Raw genomic sequence first — 18240 nt, forward strand, 5'->3', positions numbered from 1 at the left:
TGTAAACCTTACTGTGAAATGCTTACTTACAAGCTCTTAATTAACCAACAGTGCTTTAAGAAAAAAAGTCACAAATAATTAAAGAGCAGCAGTAAAATAACAATGTGGAGGCTATATACAGGGGGTACCGGTACAGAGTCAATGTGGAGGCTATATACAGGGGGTACCGGTATAGAGTCAATGTGGAGGCTATATACAGGGGGTACCGGTATAGAGTCAATGTGGAGGCTATATACAGGGGGTACCGGTACAGAGTCAATGTGGAGGCTATATACAGGGGGTACCGGTACCGAGTCAATGTGGAGGCTATATACAGGGGGTACCGGTACAGAGTCAATGTGGGGGCTATATACAGGGGGTACCGGTACAGAGTCAATGTGCGGGGGCACAGGTTAGTCTAGGTAATCTTGATCACACTAAGTAGAAGTATTTAGGATGCAATGTGATTTGTAGATAAGTGATTCTGTACAGTTTGACTACAATGTCAATGATTAAATCATGAAATCGGGCAGCATTGTATTCTCCTAATTCCAAATCAAATCAAATCAAATCAAATTTATTTATATAGCCCTTCGTACATCAGCTGATATCTCAAAGTGCTGTACAGAAACCCAGCCTAAAACCCCAAACAGCAAGCAATGCAGGTGGAGAAGCACGGTGGCTAGGAAAAACTCCCTAGAAAGGCCAATACCTAGGAAGAAACCTAGAGAGGAACCAGGCTATGTGGGGTGGCCAGTCCTCTTCTGGCTGTGCCGGGTGGAGATTATAACAGAACATGGTCAAGATGTTCAATGTTCATAAATGACCAGCATGGTCGAATAATAATAAGGCAGAACAGTTGAAACTAGAGCAGCAGCACAGTCAGGTGGAAGTTGAAACTGGAGCAGCAGCATGGCCAGGTAGACTGGGGACAGCAAGGAGTCATCATGTCAGGTAGTCCTGGGGCATGGTCCTAGGGCTCAGGTCAGTTGAAACTGGAACAGCAGCATGGCCAGGTGGACTGGGGACAGCAAGGAGTCATCATGTCAGGTAGTCCTGGGGCATGGTCCTAGGGCTCAGGTCCTCCGAGAGAGAGAAAGAAAGAGAGAAGGAGAGAATTAGAGAACGCACACTTAGATTCACACAGGACACCGAATAGGACAGGAGAAGTACTCCAGATATAACAAACTGACCCCAGCCCCCCGACACATAAACTACTGCAGCATAAATACTGGAGGCTGAGACTGGAGGCTGAGAATTCCACTTCTTCATCACCCTCCTCCAGTTCAACATTACCAAGGAGAACAAAGGGAACGAGGGCACTTGTATCGGAGTGTCTCGCTGGCCCATCCGGGACTACAACCACCGTACCACCACAGACATGTGGCTGTACCGGGCCTACAGCGGTAGTCTGTACCATGGAGGGGAGCTGGGCCGGGCCCTGCCATCTTTCACTCAGGGAGACACCATCACCTGCATCCTGGACATGGAGGCTAGAACCATCTCTTTTGCCAAGAACAACAAGGTCTGTATACTTTACAGCCTGGGGAGGAAAGGAATTAAATTCAGTTTATTATTAATTATTACGATACAATAAAATACTTTTATTGTCGATTTCCATGACATTTGTTGCTGGCAGGCATAGGATATTCGTCTGAATATCATTAGGACATGCCTAATATTGTGTCTTGTTGACAGGAGCCTAAGTTGGCTTTTGAAGGTGTGGAGGCCACGGAGTTGTACCCTTGTGTGTTATTCTACAGCAGCAACCCTGGAGAGAAGGTGTGTGTGTGTGTGTGTGTGTGTGTCTTTAATTGGCTCTTTTAATACAAGGTAGATAGTCTATGTAACATTTAAGTTACAAGCATAATGCTATCAGTCTGCTTTCAATGGACTAAAGTAGGACTCACCACTACCCTGCTCTACCCCTAGGTGGCGCTGTGTGACCTCCAGATGAGAGGCATGCCCAGTGACCTGCTGCCTGGCGAACCACTGTGTTCCCCTCGCACCACAGTACTGCTGGAGGCCACGGTGCAGCTCCTCTGCAGGCTGCACCAGTGTGACGGCTACTGGACACAACACATCAACCAGCACATGCAGAGCCGGCTGGAGCTCATAGGGCCGCTCATGAAGGAGGGAGGCCTGGGGACCGTCAAACATGGTCAGCCACTGGGTGCACACACTAGCAGTATGATACATTTGGCTTTTTAGTCTTTAGCAGACGCTCTTATCCAGAGTGACTTAGTTAGTACATTCATCTTGAAATAGCGAGGTGGGACAACTACATATCACAGGCATAGAAAGTACATTTTTCATCAATAACGTATCTATCAAATTCTGGTTGTTGTTATTTTTATTTGAGGGGGGGAGGAGGATTATTTAAGATACTGTTTGAAGAGGTCGGGTTTCAGATGTTTTCGGGGAGATGGGCAGAGACTGTGCTGTCCTAGCATCAGGGGGAAGATGGGCAGAGACTGTGCTGTCCTAGCATCAGGGGGAAGATGGGCAGAGACTGTGCTGTCCTAGCATCAGGGGGAAGATGGACAGGGACTCTGCTGTCCTAGCTTCAGGGGGGAGATGGGCAGAGACTGTGCTGTCCTAGCTTCAGGGGGAAGATGGGCAGAGACTGTGCTGTCCTAGCTTCAGGGGGAAGATGGGCAGAGACTGTGCTGTCCTAGCATCAGGGGGAAGATGGGCAGAGACTGTGCTGTCCTAGCTTCAGGGGGAAGATGGGCAGAGACTGTGCTGTCCTAGCATCAGGGGGCAGATGGGCAGAGACTGTGCTGTCCTAGCTTCAGGGGGAAGATGGGCAGAGACTGTGCTGTCCTAGCATCAGGGGGCAGATGGGCAGAGACTGTGCTGTCCTAGCTTCAGGGGGAAGATGGGCAGAGACTGTGCTGTCCTAGCATCAGGGGGAAGATGGGCAGAGACTCTGCTGTCCTAGCATCAGGGGGAAGCTGGTTCCAACATTGGGCTGCCGGGACAGAGAAGAGCTTGGACTGGGCTGGAGGGTCAAGAGACCTGAGGTGGCAGAACGGAATGCTCAGGTTGGGGTGTAAGGGTTTACAGAACCTGGGAAGGTTGAAAACCAAGAGCGTTGCAGCGTTCTGGATCAGTTTCAGGGTTTGATGGCGCAAGCTGGGAGCCCAGCCAACAGCGAGTTTCAGTAGTCCAGACGGGAGAAGACAAATGCCTGGATTAGGAACCTGTGCCACTTCCTGTGAGAGGTAGGGTCATACTCTACGGATGTTCCTCTTCCTTTGTGAGGTCGAGGGTCGTACTCTACTGATGTTGTAGAACATGAACCTGCAGGAACGAGTCACTGCTTTGATGTTTGCAGAGAACAACAGGGTGTTGTCCAGGGTTACGTCAAAGTTCTTTGCACTCTGGGAGGGTGACACTGGAGTTGTCAACCGTGATGGAGAGGTATTTGAGCGAGAAGGCATTTCCCCCCTGAGGAAGAGCAGTTCCGACATCCAGGTTGGGTGTCAGAAGGAGAAAAATATTGAAGTGTCACCCGCATAGCAATAATAGGAGAGACCATGTGAGGATATGACTGACTTGGTGTATAGAGAGAAGTGAAGAGGGACTAGAACCGAGCCCTGGGGGACACCAGTAGTGAGAGTACGTGGGGCAGACACAGATCCTCTCCATGTCACCTGGTAGGAGAGACCTGCTAGGTTGGATGCAATACAGGAGTGTGCAGACCCTGAGACACCCAGTCCTAAGAGGGAGGAGGATCTGATGGTTCAGGGTGTTGAAGGCAACGTATAGATGTAGGAGGATGAGAGGAGAGAGAGTCAGCTTTGGCAGTGCGGAGAGCCTCCCTGACAAAGAGAAGAGCAGTCTCAGTTTAGTGACCCATCTTGAAGCCTGATTGGTTAGGGTCAAGAAGATCGTTCTGAGATGAAAGTTGTTCAGAGACAGCACCCTCAAGTGGGTTGGAAAGAAAAGGAAACAGGTATATCGTTTTTGACGTCAGATAATTAGTGTTGGTTTCTTGAGGAGACGCAGCGCCAGTGGTGAGGGATGAGGGAATTCAGGAATAGGAGAAGGTCTCCAGAGATAGTCTGGAGAAGGGAGGATGGCAGGTTGTCTGGAGGCCAGACCTCACTAGTCAAGAGAGAGAGGGGAGAAAGAGGTCAAGGCTTAGGGTAGTTCTGTGTGAGTTGAGACCAGTGGACTCAGTAGACTGAGTAGCAGATGTCTGGAGGGGGTGGAAGATTAAGGTAGGAGGAGAAAGTAGAAAAGAGTTTCCTAGGGTTTGAGGCAGAAGCTTGAAATGTAGTGATAGAAAGTGGCTTTAGCAGCAGATCCAGAGGAAGAGAAGGTAGAGAAAAGGGACTGAAAGGATTATAGGTCTTCTGGAAGTTTAGTTTTCCTCCATTTTTACTTCCCTCCATTTTTGCTCAGCTACCCGCAGCCCTGTTCTGTAAGCTCGCAATCAGTCACTCAGCCATGGAGCAGGATGGGAGGCCCGAGCCAACCTGGAGGAAAGGGGACAGTGCAAATCATGTGATGAGAAGTGTCAATGAGGCAGAATCAGGAGACAGGAGGGAGAAGGATTTAGCAGAAGGGAGAGATGATAGAAGAGGTTAGAGTAGTGGGAGAGCGAGAATATTGCGTCCGCACACGACCATCTGGGTATCGGCTGAGTGGTCCGGATTGGAGGAAAGGGAGACAGAAAAGGTAATCAAAGTAGTGATGAGACCTGGAGAGGGGTTGCAGTGAGATTAGTAGGCGAGCAGCCTCTAGTAAAGATTGTCAAGCGTATTGCCTGCTTTTTGAGTTGGAGGGGATTGGGAAAAGGTGAGGTCAAGAGGCAAGAAGGGGAAATAAATTAATCGAAGGCAGATATCGTTAGGTTGAAGTCGCCAAGTACGAAGAGCGGTGAGCCATCTTCAGGAAATTAGCTTATCAAGGTGTCAACTCTCCCAGGGTACCTGGTGGTCGATAGATGACAACGTTAATTTTGAGTGGACCCGTGACAGTGTGGAATTCAAATGAGGAGATGGACAGGTGAGGGAGAAAGAAATCTCCACTGAGGAGAAATGAGTTAGCCTGTGCCACCACTGCGACGACCAGATGCTCTCGGACTATGAGAGAAAACAATCAGATGAAGAAAGAGAAGCTGGAGTACCAGTGTTCTCTGGGGTGATCCCTGTCAGGAACAAGTCAAGAGACTGAAGGGCAGCATAGGCTGAGATGAACTCTGAGTTCTTGATCGCAGATCGGCAGTTCCAAGCGCTGCCAGAGACCTGAGAATTCCATGGTTGGTGCGCGCGGGGTACACTAAATTATAAGGGTAGCAGCCGAGAGGTGTGGAGCGTCTGGAAAAGCCTTCAGGTAGAAGAGCGAACAGTTATAGAAAACACACAGAGCTCCAAAAGATCAAAATGAGAATCTATAAATAACTAGGTAAGATACTGAGAGAGTGAGAGAGTGGTGTGGAGCCTTCCAGGAACAACTCGGATGAACTTACAGCTGCCACTGCGAAACCAGTGGAGAATGAAGAACTAACACTAATTGCCAATTGCCAAGCAGCCGAGGAGAGAACACCTCCCTGTACTAATTGCTGATTGCCTAGGAGAGGGGAACCAACTCCCCCCCTCCAATACAGCCACTGGTTACCAAAACAAGTCACACATTGCCCTGCCCCTTGATCCTGGTTGATGTGTCTGTCTGCCAATGATGAGCAGTCAGCAGTTTATACACCAAAGTAGACCACTGGGAAGACAGACAGCAGTTCATACACCAAAGTAGACCACTGGGTTGACAGACAGCAGTTTATACACCAAAGTAGACCACTGGGTTGACAGACAGCAGTTTATACACCAAAGTAGACCACTGGGAAGACAGACAGCAGTTTATACACCAAAGTAGACTACTGGGTTGACAGACAGCAGTTCATACACCAAAGTAGACCACTGGGTTGACAGACAGCAGTTCATACACCAAAGTAGACCACTGGGTTGACAGACAGCAGTTCATACACCAAAGTAGACCACTGGGAAGACAGACAGCAGTTTATACACCAAAGTAGACCACTGGGTTGACAGACAGCAGTTCATACACCAAAGTAGATCACTGGGAAGACAGGCAGCACTTTAACTAGTTGGTCCTAGCTAGGAAAAAGACAGTACTAGACCACAACAAATAATCACTCCTGGAGATATCAGCAGTCCCCTAGATATAGAATATATATATATAACATACATATATATATTCTAGATATAGAATGAAGTACGCTGAGATGGGGGCTGAGAAGTTGGTTATATATACTTTGAAAAGAGATGAAACCGGGCTCGGGAGAGACGAAGGTCGAAAGTCATGCGTCCTCCAAAACACAACCCAACCAAGCCGCACTGCTTCTTAACACAGCGCACATCCAACCCGGAAGCCAGCCGCACCAATGTGTCGGAGAAAACACTGTGCACCTGGCACTGCAGTGCGCCCGGCCCGCCACAGGAGGCGCTGGTGCGCGATGAGACAAGGATATCCCTACCGGCCAAACCCTCCCTAACCCGGACGACGCTAGGCTAATTGTGCGTCACCTCACGGACCTCCCAGTCGCGGCCGGCTCTGGGCGGCCTGGGCGCGAACCCAGAGTCTCTGGTGGCACATCTAGCACTGCGATGCAGTGCCCTAGACCACTGCGCCCCCTGGGAGTTTATCTGATTTCTTATCTGTCCCTGTTAATCCAGCAGGCCCAAGACCTAAAGGAATTGATGAAAGGGAGAAGAACAAGGAGCAGGTCAGGACTTGTGTTGGAGAGGAGACTGTAGAACCAGGAGACTTGGTGACGGGACCTTCAGGCCTCTCTGAGACCCAGCTGGGTGCTTTGTGCTCTGAGGTGTGGCCGGTGCTGGCCCTGATCGGAGGAGTGGACAGTGGGCTCCGGGCAGGGGGGCTCTGCCTCCATAAACCCAGTGGGAGAAGGGCTACCCTGCTGGGGGTACTGAAGGAAGGAAGCCCCCTAGCCAAGCTTCAATGGGAGGAGGCTGACCTCTCTGTCAGGTATTACAGTAGAGATTACACACACACTCAACTGTAGAGAATTGTTTTCATGCACAGTGCTGTTTATTTCCAGACTTTTGTGATCCATCCTGTTCTGTTGTTTCTCTGTCTCCAGTTCCATCCTGTTCTGTTGTCTGTCTGTCTCCAGTTCCATCCTGTTCTGTTGTCTGTCTGTCTCCAGTTCCATCCTGTTCTGTTGTCTGTCTGTCTCCAGTTCCATCCTGTTCTGTTGTGTCTGTCTGTCTCCAGTTCCATCCTGTTCTGTTGTGTTTCTCTGTCTCCAGTTCCATCCTGTTCTGTTGTGTTTCTGTCTCCAGTTCCATCCTGTTCTGTTGTCTGTCTGTCTCCAGTTCCATCCTGTTCTGTTGTCTGTCTGTCTGTCTGTCTCCAGTTCCATCCTGTTCTGTTGTCTGTCTGTCTGTCTGTCTGTCTGTCTGTCTGTCTGTCTGTCTGTCTGTCTGTCTGTCTGTCTCCAGTTCCATCCTGTTCTGTTCTCTGTCTGTCTCCAGTTCCATCCTGTTCTGTTGTCTGTCTGTCTGTCTGTCTCCAGTTCCATCCTGTTCTGTTGTCTGTCTGTCTGTCTGTCTCCAGTTCCATCCTGTTCTGTTGTCTGTCTGTCTCCAGTTCCATCCTGTTCTGTTGTCTGTCTGTCTGTCTGTCTCCAGTTCCATCCTGTTCTGTTGTCTGTCTGTCTCCAGTTTCATCCTGTTCTGTTGTCTGTCTGTCTGTCTGTCTGTCTGTCTCCAGTGCCATCCTGTTCTGTTGTCTGTCTTTCTCCAGTTTCCATCCTGTTCTGTTGTCTGTCTGTCTGTCTCCAGTTCCATCCTGTTCTGTTGTGTCTGTCTGTCTCCAATTCCATCCTGTTCTGTTGTCTGTCTGTCTCCAGTTCCATCCTGTTCTGTTGTCTGTCTGTCTCCAGTTCCATCCTGTTCTGTTGTCTGTCTGTCTCCAGTTCCATCATGTTCTGTTGTGTCTGTCTGTTTCCAGTTCCATCCTGTTCTGTTGTGTCTCTGTCTCCAGTTCCATCCTGTTCTGTTGTGTCTGTCTGTCTCCAGTTCCATCCTGTTGTGTTGTGTCTGTCTGTCTCCAGTTCCATCCTGTTGTGTTGTGTCTGTCTGTCTCCAGTTCCATCCTGTTGTGTTGTGTCTGTCTGTCTCCAGTTTCATCCTGTTGTGTTGTGTCTGTCTGTCTGTCTCCAGTTCCATCCTGTTGTGTCTGTCTGTCTGTCTCCAGTTCCATCCTGTTCTGTTGTCTGTCTGTCTGTCTCCAGTTCCATCCTGTTCTGTTGTGTCTGTCTGTCTGTCTCCAGTTCCATCCTGTTCTGTTGTGTCTGTCTGTCTGTCTCCAGTTCCATCCTGTTCTGTTGTGTCTGTCTGTCTGTCTCCAGTTCCATCCTGTTCTGTTGTCTGTCTGTCTCCAGTTCCATCCTGTTCTGTCTCTACAGTTCCATCATGTTCTGTTGTGTCTGTCTGTCTCTACAGTTCCATCCTGTTCTGTCTCTACAGTTCCATCAAGTTCTGTCTCTACAGTTCCATCATGTTCTGTTGTGTCTGTCTCCAGTTCCATCCTGTTCTGTTCTGTCTCTCTCCAGGTCCATCCTGTTCTGTTGTGTCTGTCTGTCTCCAGTTCCATCCTGTTCTGTTGTGTCTGTCTGTCTCCAGTTCCATCCTGTTCTGTTGTGTCTGTCTGTCTCCAGTTCCATCCTGTTGTGTTGTGTCTGTCTCCAGTTCCATCCTGTTCTGTTGTGTCTGTCTCCAGTTCCATCCTGTTCTGTTGTGTCTGTCTGTCTCCAGTTTCATCCTGTTGTCTGTCTGTCTCCAGTTCCATCCTGTTGTGTCTGTCTGTCTGTCTGTCTCTCCAGTTCCATCCTGTTGTGTCTGTCTGTCTGTCTCCAGTTCCATCCTGTTGTGTCTGTCTCTCCAGTTCCATCCTGTTGTGTCTGTCTGTCTGTCTGTCTCTCCAGTTCCATCCTGTTGTGTCTGTCTGTCTGTCTCCAGTTCCATCCTGTTCTGTTGTGTCTGTCTGTCTGTCTCCAGTTCCATCCTGTTCTGTTGTGTCTGTCTGTCTGTCTCCAGTTCCATCCTGTTCTGTTGTGTCTGTCTGTCTGTCTCCAGTTCCATCCTGTTCTGTCTCTACAGTTCCATCATGTTCTGTTGTGTCTGTCTGTCTCCAGTTCCATCCTGTTCTGTTGTCTGTCTGTCTCTCTCCAGTTCCATCCTGTTCTGTTCTGTCTCTCTCCAGTCCCATCCTGTTCTGTTCTGTCTCTCTATAGTTCCATCCTGTTCTGTTCTGTCTCTCTACAGTTCCATCCTGTTCTGTTCTTTCTCTCTACAGTTCCATCCTGTTCTGTTGTGTCTCTCTACAGTTCCATCCTGTTCTGTTCTCTCTCTACAGTTCCATCCTGTTCTGTTGTGTCTGTCTGTCTGTCTCCAGTTCCATCCTGTTCTGTCTCTACAGTTCCATCATGTTCTGTTGTGTCTGTCTGTCTCCAGTTCCATCCTGTTCTGTCTCTACAGTTCCATCATGTTCTGTCTCTACAGTTCCATCATGTTCTGTTGTCTGTCTCCAGTTCCATCCTGTTCTGTTCTGTCTCCAGTTCCATCCTGTTCTGTTCTGTCTCTCTCCAGTCCCATCCTGTTCTGTCTCTACAGTTCCATCATGTTCTGTTGTGTCTGTCTGTCTCCAGTTCCATCCTGTTCTGTTGTCTGTCTGTCTCTCTCCAGTTCCATCCTGTTCTGTTGTGTCTGTCTCCAGTTCCATCCTGTTCTGTTGTGTCTGTCTGTCTCCAGTTCCATCCTGTTCTGTTGTGTCTGTCTGTCTGTCTGTCTCCAGTTCCATCCTGTTCTGTCTCTACAGTTCCATCATGTTCTGTTGTGTCTGTCTGTCTCCAGTTCCATCCTGTTCTGTTGTCTGTCTGTCTCTCTCCAGTTCCATCCTGTTCTGTTGTGTCTGTCTCCAGTTCCATCCTGTTCTGTTGTGTCTGTCTCCAGTTCCATCCTGTTCTGTTCTGTCTCTCTCCAGTCCCATCCTGTTCTGTTCTGTCTCTCTACAGTTCCATCCTGTTCTGTTCTGTCTCTCTACAGTTCTATCCTGTTCTGTTCTTTCTCTCTACAGTTCCATCATGTTCTGTTGTGTCTCTCTACAGTTCCATCCTGTTCTGTTCTGTCTCTACAGTTCCATCATGTTCTGTTGTGTCTGTCTGTCTCCAGTTCCATCCTGTTCTGTCTCTACAGTTCCATCATGTTCTGTCTCTACAGTTCCATCATGTTCTGTTGTCTGTCTCCAGTTCCATCCTGTTCTGTTCTGTCTCCAGTTCCATCCTGTTCTGTTCTGTCTCTCTCCAGTCCCATCCTGTTCTGTTCTGTCTCTCTACAGTTCCATCCTGTTCTGTTCTGTCTCTCTACAGTTCCATCCTGTTCTGTTCTTTCTCTCTACAGTTCCATCCTGTTCTGTTGTGTCTCTCTACAGTTCCATCCTGTTCTGTTCTGTCTCTCTACAGTTCCATCCTGTTCTGTTCTGTCTCTCTACAGTTCCATCCTGTTCTGTTGTGTCTGTCTGTCTGTCTCCAGTTCCATCCTGTTCTGTCTCTACAGTTCCATCATGTTCTGTTGTGTCTGTCTGTCTCCAGTTCCATCCTGTTCTGTCTCTACAGTTCCATCATGTTCTGTCTCTACAGTTCCATCATGTTCTGTTGTGTCTGTCTCCAGTTCCATCCTGTTCTGTTCTGTCTCCAGTTCCATCCTGTTCTGTTCTGTCTCTCTCCAGTCCCATCCTGTTCTGTCTCTACAGTTCCATCATGTTCTGTTGTCTGTCTGTCTCTCTCCAGTTCCATCCTGTTCTGTTGTGTCTGTCTGTCTGTCTCCAGTTCCATCCTGTTCTGTTGTGTCTGTCTGTCTGTCTCCAGTTCCATCCTGTTCTGTCTCTACAGTTCCATCATGTTCTGTTGTGTCTGTCTGTCTCCAGTTCCATCCTGTTCTGTTGTCTGTCTGTCTCTCTCCAGTTCCATCCTGTTCTGTTGTGTCTGTCTCCAGTTCCATCCTGTTCTGTTCTGTCTCCAGTTCCATCCTGTTCTGTTCTGTCTCTCTCCAGTCCAGTCCCATCCTGTTCTGTTCTGTCTCTCTACAGTTCCAGCCTGTTCTGTTCTGTCTCTCTACAGTTCCATCCTGTTCTGTTCTTTCTCTCTACAGTTCCATCATGTTCTGTTGTGTCTCTCTACAGTTCCATCCTGTTCTGTTCTGTCTCTCTACAGTTCCATCCTGTTCTGTTGTGTCTGTCTGTCTGTCTCCAGTTCCATCCTGTTCTGTTGTGTCTGTCTGTCTCCAGTTCCATCCTGTTCTGTTGTGTCTGTCTGTCTGTCTCCAGTTCCATCCTGTTCTCTCTACAGTTCCATCATGTTCTGTTGTGTCTGTCTGTCTCCAGTTCCATCCTGTTCTGTCTCTACAGTTCCATCATGTTCTGTCTCTACAGTTCCATCATGTTCTGTTGTGTCTGTCTCCAGTTCCATCCTGTTCTGTTCTGTCTCCAGTTCCATCCTGTTCTGTTCTGTCTCTCTCCAGTCCCATCCTGTTCTGTTCTGTCTCTCTACAGTTCCATCCTGTTCTGTCTCTACAGTTCCATCATGTTCTGTTGTGTCTGTCTCCAGTTCCATCCTGTTCTGTTCTGTCTCCAGTTCCATCCTGTTCTGTTCTGTCTCTCTCCAGTCCCATCCTGTTCTGTTCTGTCTCTCTACAGTTCCATCCTGTTCTGTTCTTTCTCTCTACAGTTCCATCATGTTCTGTTGTGTCTCTCTACAGTTCCATCCTGTTCTGTTCTGTCTCTCTACAGTTCCATCCTGTTCTGTTGTGTCTGTCTGTCTCCAGTTCCATCCTGTTCTGTTGTGTCTGTCTGTCTGTCTCCAGTTCCATCCTGTTCTGTTGTGTCTGTCTGTCTGTCTCCAGTTCCATCCTGTTCTCTCTACAGTTCCATCATGTTCTGTTGTGTCTGTCTGTCTCCAGTTCCATCCTGTTCTGTCTCTACAGTTCCATCATGTTCTGTCTCTACAGTTCCATCATGTTCTGTTGTGTCTGTCTCCAGTTCCATCCTGTTCTGTTCTGTCTCCAGTTCCATCCTGTTCTGTTCTGTCTCTCTCCAGTCCCATCCTGTTCTGTCTCTACAGTTCCATCATGTTCTGTTGTCTGTCTGTCTCTCTCCAGTTCCATCCTGTTCTGTTGTCTGTCTGTCTCTCTCCAGTTCCATCCTGTTCTGTTGTGTCTGTCTCCAGTTCCATCCTGTTCTGTTGTGTCTGTCTGTCTGTCTCCAGTTCCATCCTGTTCTGTTGTGTCTGTCTGTCTGTCTCCAGTTCCATCCTGTTCTGTCTCTACAGTTCCATCATGTTCTGTTGTGTCTGTCTGTCTCCAGTTCCATCCTGTTCTGTTGTCTGTCTGTCTCTCTCCAGTTCCATCCTGTTCTGTTGTGTCTGTCTCCAGTTCCATCCTGTTCTGTTCTGTCTCCAGTTCCATCCTGTTCTGTTCTGTCTCCAGTTCCATCCTGTTCTGTTCTGTCTCTCTCCAGTCCCATCCTGTTCTGTTCTGTCTCTCTCCAGTCCCATCCTGTTCTGTTCTGTCTCTCTACAGTTCCATCCTGTTCTGTTGTGTCTCTCTACAGTTCCATCCTGTTCTGTTCTGTCTCTCTACAGTTCCATCCTGTTCTGTTGTGTCTGTCTGTCTGTCTCCAGTTCCATCCTGTTCTGTCTCTACAGTTCCATCATGTTCTGTTGTCTGTCTGTCTCCAGTTCCATCCTGTTCTGTCTCTACAGTTCCATCATGTTCTGTCTCTACAGTTCCATCATGTTCTGTTGTGTCTGTCTCCAGTTCCATCCTGTTCTGTTCTGTCTCCAGTTCCATCCTGTTCTGTTCTGTCTCTCTCCAGTCCCATCCTGTTCTGTTCTGTCTCTCTACAGTTCCATCTTGTTCTGTTCTGTCTCTCTACAGTTCCATCCTGTTCTGTTCTTTCTCTCTACAGTTCCATCCTGTTCTGTTGTGTCTCTCTACAGTTCCATCCTGTTCTGTTCTGTCTCTCTACAGTTCCATCCTGTTCTGTTCTGTCTCTCTACAGTTCCATCCTGTTCTGTTCTGTCTCTCTACAGTTCCATCCTGTTCTGTTCTGTCTCTCTACAGTTCCATCCTGTTCTGTTCTGTCTCTCTACAGTTCCATCCTGTTCTGTTCTGTCTCTCTACAGTTCCATCCTGTTCTGTTCTGTCTCTCTACAGTTCCATCCTGTTCTGTTCTGTCTCTCTACAGTTCCATCCTGTTCTGTTGTCTGTCTCTCTACAGTTCCATCCTGTTCTGTTGTCTGTCTGTCTACAGTTCCATCCTGTTCTGTTGTCTGTCTGTCTACAGTTCCATCCTGTTCTGTTGTCTGTCTGTCTCCAGTTCCATCTTGTTCTGTTGTCTGTCTGTCTGTCTCCAGTTCCATCTTGTTCTGTTGTCTGTCTGTCTGTCTCCAGTTCCATCTTGTTCTGTTGTCTTTCTGTCTGTCTCCAGTTCCATCTTGTTCTGTTGTCTGTCTGTCTGTCTCCAGTTCCATCCTGTTCTGTTGTGTCTGTCTGTCTGTCTCCAGTTCCATCCTGTTCTGTTGTGTCTGTCTGTCTGTCTCCAGTTCTATCCTGTTCTGTTGTGTCTGTCTGTCTGTCTCCAGTTCCATCCTGTTCTGTTGTCTGTCTGTCTACAGTTCCATCTTGTTCTGTTGTCTGTCTGTCTGTCTGTCTCCAGTTCCATCCTGTTCTGTTGTCTGTCTGTCTGTCTGTCTCCAGTTCCATCCTGTTCTGTTGTCTGTCTGTCTGTCTCCAGTTCCATCCTGTTCTGTTGTCTGTCTGTCTGTCTGTCTCCAGTTCCACCCTGTTATGTTGTGTCTCTCTACAGTTCCATCATGTTCTGTTGTGTCTCTACAGTTCCATCATGTTCTGTTGTGTCTGTCTGTCTCCAGTTCCATCCTGTTCTGTTGTGTCTGTCTGTCTCCAGTTCCATCCTGTTCTGTTGTGTCTGTCTGTCTTTCTTTTCTGTTCATTTCTGTTCTGTTTTAATCATGTGTCTTTCCCTCGGTTACCTAATTCACCCTTCTTACCTTTCCCTTTTCTTCCTTCTTTTTGTTTCTCTTCTTCTTTTTTTGTCCTCCCTCTCCATCTGTTTCATGTCCTGGTTCTCTCACCACTAACCAAAGCTTCCTGAATTCTTGGTCACCCAGCGACACCCCGCTCTCCTCCTTGGAGCCCTGTGACGTGCCCCAGTGTGACGTCAGCAGATTCCGAGGCCTCAAACCCTCTGTCCTCTTAGACCTGATCTTCCTGACCGGCCTCCTGGAGGAGCAGGAGGAGGCCCGGGAACGAGGAGGAGGCGCAGGGAGAACCAGGAAGAGCTGCTCCTCCGAGCAGGAAGAGGAGGGATGGAGCATCCCTCGGAGCGTGCTGGAACGCAGGCTAGATGAAGACATCGCCCGTGTCATGATGGACGATGATGACATTGAAAGAGGCACTGGGCTAACAGAGGAGAGGGAGGAGAGGGAAGGAGAGAGGGAGAGGAACAGTCACCCGTCCCCAACTAGAGCGCTCTCAGAGTCCTGTGACGATCCAGAGGAGGGTAGTACCTCGTCCTCCTGCCCCCCAACTCCAACCCCAACCCTACCGACCCCCTCCCCCCATCAGACCAAGCCCCAGCCAGATGTCTTCTCCCTGGAGCTCCGGGCTGTAAGGGTTTCCTACCTCCTGCTGGGAGCCTTAAAGTCCCTGGCTGTCATCCTCAGCTGTGGGAAGTTTACTGACCTGCTGCTGGTGCCAAAGCATCAAGACCCCTCTACTGCTGCCATCCTGACCAGTAGCAGCCCTGACCAGGCTAAGCCAGGGGACTCTGGTTTGAGCCCTGCCCCAGCCGGAGAAGACAGCAACGCTGCTGAAATGAGGTAGATTGATTTTGAATTTATTTTTCAAAAATAAATTCAGAATATAATACATATATATATATATATATATATATGATTCATATAGTGCTTTTCAAATACCCAAATAAAAAGATATTTACATATAGTTAAAAACAAGCAATTATTAAAAATAAAATAAAACTATCTAGCATAACTCTGTCGTTGAATTCCAGTATTTCCATGATGGTGTTCCTAGGTCTGTGCTACAGTTTATGGTGCGGAGCATGGTGAAGTGGGCTGTGCGACCCTGCCCTATCAAACAGAGTGTGTCCCTGTCAGACCTGGAGAGAGCTCAGGTCCTAATCTTCAAAGGAACTCTCAACACACTACAGGAGGACAAAGGAACCAAAGACCGGAAGGGTACTAAGTATTGTTATTGGGTTATAGAAAATGTCATGTTCAGAATAGACGTATAGTCCTCTGTTTTGGCCAGTCGAATATGGCTTCGTATTTCTCTCTGGGTTATTGTGTGAAAGGTTAAACTTAACGAGTGGTACGAATTATATATATATTTTTTTACTTGTTCAAAATTGAAGTTTGTGCAATTTAGCTTGTTGCCGCTGAAGAATAATTTAAAATAATTGATCTCTAATTTCTCCCTGTAGAGCCTGGTCACCACTCCTCGTCCCAGCCGCTGTCAAAGACTTCCAGCTCTGTGTCTCTCTACAGCACGGGGTCAGAGGGCACCGCCATCTTCGGTCAATCAAACGGAGCCTCTGCCTCGTCCTCCACCAATGACCTGGCTGCTTCTCTGCTCTCTGCGCTGCAGGCCGATGGCCTGGAGAACTTTAACCCCTTCCTCCCCATCAACCTCCTGCAGTGAGTACAGATCCATAACATAGAAATAGAATCTATGTCATTCTATTTCTATGTTATGGTACGTTTAGTCATTAGTGAAGGTTAATGTCGGAATCACAGTAGTTCTTAGTCCTTTTCAGGGTACACACACACACACACACACACTTTCCATTGACAGCCTGGGTTGTTGATGTTCCTGCTCCAGATCCATATCAGTCGGCAGCTCGTCTGAGACACAGAAGACTCAGAGTGGTGGTGAGTGTGTGAAATGAGACTGTGCTCTGTCTAACCCTCCCAAGGCTTCAGCTCTGCTGCAACTCCTCCTGGTTCTGATCTAACTGCTGGCTTCCCAAAGACGAGCAGACTTACAGCACAGTTCAACTCTATGAGGCGGTTTCCTGGACATTTTCAATGGAGCAATCGGCCCTACATGTTAAATTAACAAGCGTTTTCTACCTCTGATGATGAGGCTATGAAGAGAATTGGAAGCCTCTAATTGTCACTGTACTCCATTCTGTGGGCTCCCTTTGTCCAGGAACTTCTAGTCCACACACAACCAGTGGTGCCTCTGTATCTCAGCTGTCTTTGTGCTAAATGCAGCCCACTACCACTGTGTTTTCGGCTTGGCTTCCTCTAGGCGGATGGTGTTAGCACGGTTCCCTACCCTGGCCGGCCTGGTTAATAACCCCCCCATGTTGCACGGTCCTGGCCCAGGCTTCGGCCTTGCCACCTCGTCTTCCTGTGAGGGCTTCACAGAGCAGCAGACCAGCTTCATGGAGCCCTGCGCTAATTCTCAGGCCAGGAGCCGTGGCGCGGGTAAGAAAAACAAATACATGGAAGATTGAAGGCAATTTGGCTGGGTTTAGACAGGCAGCCCAATTCAGATTTTTTTTTGCCCAATTAGTGGCAAAAGATCTGATCTGATTGGTTAAAAGACCAATAAGTGGCAAAAGATCAGAATTGTGCTGCATGTGTAAACAGCCTTTTATAGTGTGCTGCCCATCTCATTCAATAAGAGAACCAGTCACACAGCAACACGGACCAACTAGCCTGGTCCCAGATATGTTTGCAGTTGGCTATACAGCGCAGACAGATCTGAGAGCAGGCTATAGATCAACTCCGCTCCGTCAATAACAAGACAGAATAGATACTGCATTGCTCACAGGGAACTTTATGTCTGCCTGTTGCATGTCATGGCATGTTGAATGACATGTCCGGCTAATGTTCATTGTCCAGCTGGTTATTTCTGTTATGGGTGCTTGATTTTGACAACCAGAGCTTGTGTATTTGTATATGAAGAGTTGATTGATTGCATGCATGAAATCAGTTTGTCATCTACTCACATTGCTTGAATGGAGCCATGAATTTGTGTTGAAAATGAACAGTCCTAAATAGAGCAACAGGAAGCCCTCTTACATAGAGAATTCATCCAGTTCTTTCTGTATAAAAACCAAATCATTTTTTAGGATGGTGACAATTGTTTTGGGAAAGGTGCAGCCTGCTCAATGAGTTCACACTGTTCTGCAAATCAATTTAGGGACTTCCTGTGGTAAAATAAGTCAACTTTTGTTTGTTTGTAAGGACTTTGAGTGCTGTTACTGCAATAGTACTTACAGTGCATTTGGGAAAGTATTCAGACCCCTTCCCTTCTTCCACATTTAGTTACTTTACAGCCTTATTTTTTTCCTCCCTCATCAATCTACACACAATACCTTATAATGACAAAGTAAAACCAGGTTTTTATAAATTTTTGCAAATGTATTCAAAATAAAAATCAAAAATAGCTTATTTACAGTATATTACTACTGAAAGACTTTTGCATTTCAGCCCGATAGGAAGTTGTCGTTGCCTTCATTGTATGATGACATGTCAAACATTTTACTGTCGATGACAGATTTGTTGGCTTGTTTTTCTTTTACCTTTTTTTTTGTCTCCTCAATTTCTAGAACGGCCTCAAATGTTTGTCCCAGTCCGCTTACTAGAAATGGGCTTCTCTATGAGACATATCTACAAGGCCATGGAGGCAGCAGGTATTGCTGTCGCTGCGCTCTGTGTGTTAAGTGTGGTGTGTACTGTGCTCCATCCGCTTTCTGTGTTGTAGACTTGTTCCTGCTTTTCCAGAGGGGTCTGGGTTTCTTTCTTTTAGGCCTACTGTCTTTCCTCTGTGCATGCGGTCTATGGAAACGGGTCGTAGTATAGACACTAGTATTTTACAAATCAGGGGTTGGAACCAAAATTATTTCCCAATTGTTTCGTTCTGAAAATAACTATTATTTTATTAATTCCATTCCACTGTTCTGACAAGGAAAATAACGTTCTGAACCGTTTCGGACCCAAAAAAGTTATTTTATATATATATATTTTTTTAAACCTTAAATTACTTCACTAATCAGTGCGGATAGAGCAGCTTGCTATGGTGCGGGCGAGCTATAGTTGTTTACGTGCATGATAGATAGACAAGTGTAGGGCACGAGATGCGACTGAACTTTTCTCTG

At 47.5% G+C, this 18240-nt stretch overlaps 1 protein-coding gene across 7 annotated transcripts in view; it reads left to right on the forward strand.

Moving 5' to 3' along the window:
* LOC109893614 (probable E3 ubiquitin-protein ligase HERC1) overlaps positions 1-18240 on the forward strand; it is a 98716-nt gene that overhangs the window by 41723 nt on the left and 38753 nt on the right. For 3 of the 7 annotated variants that reach the window (XM_031826119.1, XM_031826122.1, XM_031826123.1), the window contains exons 36-44: positions 1265-1504; positions 1678-1761; positions 1912-2140; positions 6684-6996; positions 14195-14929; positions 15144-15307; positions 15553-15766; positions 16383-16561; positions 17692-17775. In XM_031826119.1, the coding sequence (XP_031681979.1) occupies positions 1265-1504; positions 1678-1761; positions 1912-2140; positions 6684-6996; positions 14195-14929; positions 15144-15307; positions 15553-15766; positions 16383-16561; positions 17692-17775 (2242 nt within the window). Of the gene's footprint in view, positions 1-1264; positions 1505-1677; positions 1762-1911; positions 2141-6683; positions 6997-14194; positions 14930-15143; positions 15308-15552; positions 15767-15950; positions 16001-16382; positions 16562-17691; positions 17776-18240 lie in introns of all 7 variants that reach the window. The other 4 variants (XM_031826126.1, XM_031826124.1, XM_031826120.1 and 1 more) reach the window with 4 other exon arrangements.

This window comes from Oncorhynchus kisutch, linkage group LG6 (genome assembly GCF_002021735.2).
Source record: "Oncorhynchus kisutch isolate 150728-3 linkage group LG6, Okis_V2, whole genome shotgun sequence".
NCBI lineage: Eukaryota > Metazoa > Chordata > Actinopteri > Salmoniformes > Salmonidae > Oncorhynchus > Oncorhynchus kisutch.